We start from the raw sequence: 7,609 nt of genomic DNA, 5'->3' as shown, positions 1-7,609 counted from the left end.
GGCTTACCGCTTCCTTGTTATTCTTCAATGTAGCATAATATTCCATTTGTAAAGTACATATATTCTTACCAATTACAGTATTTACACTGCAACTAGCTATTGGTTCAGTGAAAAAGAAGAAGCCCCTCAATGAGCTGAATTGACACAGTGGCTGCAACAATGGGTTCAAACATAGGAAAGACTGAGTGACTGGTGCAGGACCAGGAAATGTTTCGTTCTGGTGTACCTAGGGTGTCACTATGAGTTGGATCTAACTTGACCAAGGCACCTAACACCACTAGCTACTGATAAAATTTACAAGAAAACTACTCCAATACTTATATCTAACCAACACCAGAATATTCAATTAGTGATTACAGAGTGTAATCAGGTATCAGAATAACAATGAATTATAAATTATTTAGCATATCATACAAAGAAACTTACCTTGTAATTTTTTCAATACAGCAACCTCCATTTTTAAGACTTGTTTTGGTTGTTGAGCTGACTCCACTTTCAATGCAACATTTTCCCTGGTGAGCATGTCCAAAGCATCGTAAATTTCTCCAAAGCCCCCACCCCCAATCTTCCTCAACTGTACAGGAAATAAAAGGAAAATACACACACAAAATTACCAGAAAGTTCTAGGTAGAAACCAACTCATCCCATATTTAGAAAATATAACATATAATTTTACTGTCCCTATTTGATAACAAAAGACTTCAACATTGTTAAACTTGTTGTTAGGTGTTGTTGAGTTGGTTTTCAACTCATAGCAACCCCATGTGATATAGCAGAATTTCTCTCATTAGATTTCCTAGGTTCTAATCTTTACACGGGAGCCCTGGTATGGTATTACAGGATAAGCCCTGGACTGCAAGGTTGGTTTGAACTACAAGGTCAGCAGTTCAAAACCACCAGTTGCTCAATGGAAACCCTAAACAGGATCACTATATGAGTTGATCACTATGAGCACTTAACAACAACAACAATAATCTTTACAGGAACAGCCTACTAGGTTGCCATAGTTTAATGATGTATACTCCCCAAGAAGAAAACAAATCTCTGGAACTAACATCAAGAACTTTTGGTTTAGCCACAAAAAGTAATGAAATTATTTTCATCAGAAACACTTTTAAAATTTGGTTTACAGACAGTATCAGAAATGTCACTTTTTAATAAATACAGTATCTGAAAGCAGCACTTCCCATAAATATGAGGGGTCTTCAAACAGTTCATGGAAAATTAGAATTAAAAAATAACAGAATTTTTCCAGGAACTCTTTGACGCTACCTTGTACTACTAAACAACCATGTTGCTGTTAAATGTTTTTGAGTCCGTTCTTAATCAGAGTGACCCTGTAGAGTGGTCAGTGGGCTTGAACTGCCAACTGGTTAACAGTCTAGAACTGATCCTACAGCACTGATCTAAGGCAGTAACTTGTAAATTATTTTAACCATCAGATCTTTTTGCAAATTAAAATCTTAACTGGAACAAATATTGTTGATATATATATGGAGAGGGGTGAGACAGTCAAGACCCCAGTCCTCTCAGCACTATTTACCCTCCTCTCTCTGAAGCATCTAGCAGGTTCCCCAGAGCAGGCTGAATGCTTCAGTTCCAAACTATCCCAGTGTTCACTATATTTATCTACAAGCTGAAATAAAAGTAAACACTAATCAAAATTAAGCTCTTTCAACAAACAATATTCTTCCTGATAAAACAAATGTGTTAGCTTAGCTAGGTACATCAGGATCTTTGAGTATTATAAGCAAATTTCAAAGACCAAGGGGCGGCTGGTGAGTTTGAACCACCAACCTTGCAGTTCAGTGCTTATCTTACAGTGCTGTACAAGGACTCCATGTTTCAAGGCTGTTGTTGTTGTTGTTAAGTGCTGTCGAGTCAATTCCGACACATAGCAACCCTGTATAAGGTTTTCAAGGAGCAGCTCGTGAGCTTGAACCACTGACCTTGCAGTTCAAATGATTTTGCAGTCTGACGCATTAGCGCCACAGCAGGACTCCAAATTTTAAGGTAGATAAAGCAGAAGTTAGCCTTCTTCCATTTTCTATAATGAAGTCTTCTCCTTACCCCATTATCAAATACCTAAGAGGTGATATAATGCAGAAAAGGCAGCAAAAAAGGCACAGAGGTCTTTTTTTCCTAACCACTCTAAGAGGTTCCAGACAAAGTCCCACACTTTCTTCACTGAGTGTTTTGTCACAGATTCGTAAAGACCTAGGCCAATTTATCTTCTCAATTTCATAGCAATTTTTTTTAAATTAAGCATTCATCTTTTTATTAGGCTAAATATCTCAGATAGCACTTGTATTACTACAATATGTTACTTCTTAAACTCCTCTATTGTCTAACTTTCCATTATCAATGTCCTATCCCCTTATAGTGAAACAAATTTTCTTTGAAGATAAAGTAAATTGTTATATTTTTTTATGACCTTCACAGCATTTTAGGTAACATGATAACTATATAATTATTGTTTAATAACTATTCATTATGTGTTTTAGTTTGTTGAAAGAAAGATATCATGAGAAACTACAGGCAGAATTTAAGATTAAATCAAGTTCCAGTACAATTCAGCTAAATAAATTGCTTTTTGTTGCATTTTGATTAGTATTCATAATCCTTTATCCTTTTTTTCATTAAACAGAGCTTAGTTTAAGAGCCTCACAACAGTAACAAGGAGTCATTTTTATCAAATGACAGTATGAAACACTCGGCTGACATAAATGATTTTGTTCCTTGGTCTATTCCTATAATGTCATCAAGCATTAGTAGAGCATTAAGTTATTTTATTGAGCTTCTATTTAGCTTGACAAAGCTCTATGAAATTAACCCCCTCCATACACAAAGTAAACAGGGATGGACAACTTGGACATTGGCTACCCAAAGTGGGGGTACTACAAAGGCAAGAAGTGACTGGCTTACAAGCTTTCAAGAGGGAGCCTAGATCCAAAGGGCATGGAGGGCATGGAGGAAGGTAGAATCTCCCCTGAGTAGTATCCAATCTGTCTAGGCAGGGATGATGAAAGGAAATGCGGATAGGTTTCTTGTGATACAATGGTGAATAATTGTTATCAGGACTGACTGTGAGGTTTGGAAATGTAAAGGTAGATATTTTGTAGCAAGGATTCACTTTGCAGTCTAGGAACAGAGGTCCCTGGGACCATCAAAGGAGAACAGCAGAGAGTGGGACACTACTCAGAGAGGCAATGACACCAGAGATGAAGGCAGAGACAATAATGTGGAGAGATGGAGCAGCTAGGGACTCTAGACCCAGAGAGGGAGAGGAGCTGTATGCTGATAATCAGGGGGCAGGCTTGCAGGGTATACACTTTGGATGGTTGATGATGCATGGAGGGGATTGGAACCATGGCAATGAAATGATATACAATAGGATGAATGTAAACTAATGTTCTCCCATGTAAACTATCACATAATACACAATAAAACATTTTAAAAAGAGAAAGTGTGGGAAGGGTGGAGAAAGAGTCCCCACTTGTCTAGATGGGTCTAGTGAAAAGAGATGGGCATAAGATTCATATGATTCAATAGTGAATAACTGTTATCACGACTAATAGCAACTGTCACAATTGTAAAGGTAGAAGTTTTGTAACAAAAACAGGGGAGTGGTTAATCTTACAGTCCAGAAACAGAGGACCCTAGGACCATCAAGGCTGAAGAGTACAAGCAGAATGTGGGACCTTATCCAGAGAAGCAGAGACACCGGCAGAGATGGGGCCATGGAAAGGGGGAGCGGCTGAGGACTCTATAGAGTCATGGGAAGAAATGGACTAAGAGCTGGTGGCCAAGAGGCAGACTTGCAGAATATGCCCTTTGGAGATTTAACTTTTATAAATGCCTGAGTGGGTTTTTTTGTTTTTGTTTTTTTAAAGCTAAAATGAATAGAGAAAAATATTGTTAACTGATGGTACATGGAGGGGATTATAATCATTGCAATGAAACAAGGTGTATGATTTGTTAAATGTAAAACTGATGATCTGCCCTATAAACCTTCACTCAATCCACAATAAAAACCTGAAATAAAAAAAAAAGCTCTATGAAATTAACAGTGTTTGTGAGACAAAGAGACAGAGGTGGATTAGTTATGATAGGGGTATGCAGATTAGGTTAAGACTAGGGGTATGGCTGTTATTATTTATGACAGATTGTATTTTCCAAAGATAGTCAAAACAACGTTTGTTGTGTTCTTCTGCAATGACTTTGGCACTTCCCCACTGAAAGGTAGAGACATTTCACCATTCCTTCAATCTGGGGGTAACGTGTGACTGCTTTGACCAATAGAATTTGGTGAAGTGACACTGTGCCAGTTCTGAGGATAGCCGTTAACTAGCTTAACAGCTTTATTTCCTATGCCTTAAAAGCCAGAACTATATAAGAAGTGTCACCACACTAGTATAACAATGTTGTGAGATGCCTCAATCATGTGAGAAACCCCATAAAATAGATTGCTAAGTAGGAGTCCTGAGGAGTACTGTCGGGTGGCGCTATGGGTTAATGCATCAAACAGCAAGGTCGGCGGTTCAAGCTCACCAGCTGCTCCTTGGAAACCCTGTACAGGGTTGCTATGGGTCGGAGTCCACTCAACGGCACTTAACAACAACAACAAGTAGGGGGCACATGGCTAAGGAGCCTCAAGGCACCAAACACGTAGTGAAGAAGTCATCTTAGAAGTGGATCTTCTAATCCAACAACCCTTGCTGGTGTAACATGAAGAGCCAAAACACAAAATGCCCAGGCAAACTTGTCCCAAATTCTTCATCTACAAGATTATAGGAAAAGTAAAATGATTGTTTTATAAGACCCTAAACTTTGATGTTCAAACTCACCAACTGCTAATTATCTCGACAGTACTTAATAACAAAACAAAACTTTGATGTTATAGTTATATACTAGTAGATAATTAAAATACTAACCTTGACAATAAGCCTGTGATTTCTTACTAAAAATGACACTTGTTAAGTGCCGTTGAGTCAGTTCTGATTCATAGAGACCTTGTGTAGCATTGCTAAGGAATGATTGGTGGGTTTGAACTGCCGGCTTTGTGGTTAGAAGTCCATAGCTTATCCTAAGCCTCTGAAAATTGGGGGACAAGTTCCAAGCATACATTAGCGCTTATCAGGCGTCATGGTGTGGCACTGTGTGTTAATGTGCCAGGCTGCAAGGTCGGTGGTTCAAGCTCACAAACTACTCCTTGGAAACCCTATACAGGGTCGCTATGGGTCAGAATCCACTGGACGGCACTTAACAACAACATCAGGATAAAGGAATCATGTCAGGCAGAATAGCTTCACTTGTTACCTTTTGATATGACTACCGGGGAATAGTCAAGTCTTTATCACAGCACATAATACAATGCTTTAACCAAAACAACATTTATGCTTGACTCTCATAAAAGATTATCAATTGCTGGAATCTTCCTGTACCACTCCTTGATGACAACAAAGCTCTTTTCTTATTATTTGGTCAAGTAGATGTTTAAAGTTTATTAATTTACCTAATCAGTAAAATACACTGTAGCACAGAAACACAATTTTTACTTCTAAAGGAAGTGACATCTTTTTCTAATTTGTTAATAGGTGAAGAAAACCACTAAGAGAGCTGGCCAAAAACCTGCTAATGTAACAAAGCTTTGTTTGATAAAAGATTGGATAGCAGTAAAAAAATGATTAAGTATACTATTCAAAACAAAAATGGCTCCTTTAAGAAATAAACAGTCTTAGAAAAATGTTCAGATTCCAGAACAAAGGCAAAGAAGCTATCAAGACTATTAAAGTCATGTCAAAAGAACTCAAAAGACAAAGTGAAAGGTGTGTCCTTAGTCAAATAATGAGACAATGTGACCATCAATAAGGACAGAACTGAAGCATATCATATTATATTTAAATCCATGAATTTTTAGTTAAAGTTAAAAAATTTTTAAATCTCATTAAGTCACTTTTGGAAAATGGTAGGGAATCAATTCATTGTTTTGAAAACTAGTAAATTAAGGAAAGAATCAAACATTTATTCTGACTTCTTAATCTAACTTTGGTCAGCAGTTTGAAACTACCAGTAGTTCCGTGGGAGAAAGAAGAGGCGTTCTGCTCCCGTAAAGATTTACAGCCTTGGAAACCCTGTGCAGGGTTACTATGAGTTGGAACTGACTCCACGGTACTTAACAACAACAACAAATCAAACTTTGAGCCCTGGTGTGGTGCTTTAGGATAAGCACTAAACTGGTAACCACAAGACTGGCAGTTCAAACCCACCAGCTACTCTTGGAAAGCCTATTATGAAGTAGCTATGGGTTGGAACCAACTCAGCGGCATTCAACAATCAAACTGTCTCAGTATGTAACAAAATAGTTAATGATGGGAAATGCCTTTCTATAGATGTATACTAATTAATAAAGAAAAAAATGATAGATTATCACCAATTTGATTGTTGGTGCTGTAGAATCAGCACTGTACTGCTAAACACAAGATTAGTGATTCAAACCCATAGTAGCTCCTCGGGAGAAGGCTGAATCCCAAAAAGACTTACAATTGCTATGAATCACAATTAACTATCAAAGTGGATGGGAATAAATTAAGAAACCTAGGCAGTTATCCTCAACGACTACTTACACTACAAAAAGAGATACACTCAGACATGCTTTCTAGTAAAAATTCACAATATACTTTATGAAAACAAAAGGTCTCCTCAAGAAGTAAACCTGAACTCATATCTAAACACACCTCTAGATATAACTACCAATTTACATAAACACATGGGACAGAGAAATAGTTTAACATCACAGATAAGCAACCAGCAAACTCTAAACCATGGGAAATTACCAACAAATGACCTAATTTCAATAAACAGTAAGAGAAAAAGACAAAGAGGAATCTAAAATTTAAAAGAAACTAGTTTTTAATATTCAGAATTTATTTGGGTCTTGATTCAAACCACCATTAAAAATATTTTACAAAACAATCATAAATATGCAAAAACTGGATAGATATATAATAATGCTGAGACATTATAACTTTCTGAGGTGTTATAATGGCACTATAATTATGTTTTTTAAAGCCATTATCTTTTAAAGATATATACTGAAATATGAACAGAAGAAATATGAAAGTAGATTTCTTTAAAAATAATCTGGATGTGAAGAAAAAGAGATGAAACGAAACTGACCATAAATTGTTCACTGTTTAAACTGGCACATGAGTATATGGAGGTTCATTATCTCAGTCTCCATACTATTATTCATACTTATAACTTTCCTTAATAAAAAATAAAAACAGAAAACATTTTATTGTACTTTCAGATATTGTTTTTTTATTCATTCTTTCTCCTTAAATATACTTTTTTACTTTATTCAATATTAGCTATAAAAGGTTAGAAAGTTTAGTAGAGTATGAAGCAAGCATAAGAATTATGATATAAACAGAAATGAATGATAGGAAAATGACTGAAAAGAATTGTGTTAGCAATATATATACACATTATATATAGGTGTGTGTATGTGTATATATATATATATATTGTTGTTGTTGTTAAGTGCCTTTGAGTCGGAGCCGACCCATAGCGACCCTGTACAGGGTTTCCGAGGGTGTAAATCCTT

At 36.5% G+C, this 7,609-nt stretch overlaps 1 protein-coding gene across 1 annotated transcript in view; it reads right to left on the bottom strand.

The window, feature by feature from the left end:
- Nucleotides 1-7,609, bottom strand: part of TTBK2 (tau tubulin kinase 2) — a 228,435-nt gene that overhangs the window by 137,878 nt on the left and 82,948 nt on the right. Inside the window, exon 4 of the mRNA XM_006831727.1 lies at nucleotides 427-574. Coding sequence (XP_006831790.1) covers nucleotides 427-574 — 148 coding nt within the window. The remainder of the gene's footprint in view (nucleotides 1-426; nucleotides 575-7,609) is intronic.

This window comes from Chrysochloris asiatica, unplaced genomic scaffold, assembly GCF_000296735.1.
Source record: "Chrysochloris asiatica unplaced genomic scaffold, ChrAsi1.0 scaffold00004, whole genome shotgun sequence".
Lineage (NCBI taxonomy): Eukaryota > Metazoa > Chordata > Mammalia > Afrosoricida > Chrysochloridae > Chrysochloris > Chrysochloris asiatica.
Note: the sequence above shows the minus strand (reverse complement) of the source record. Positions and strands in the feature narration are given on the sequence as shown.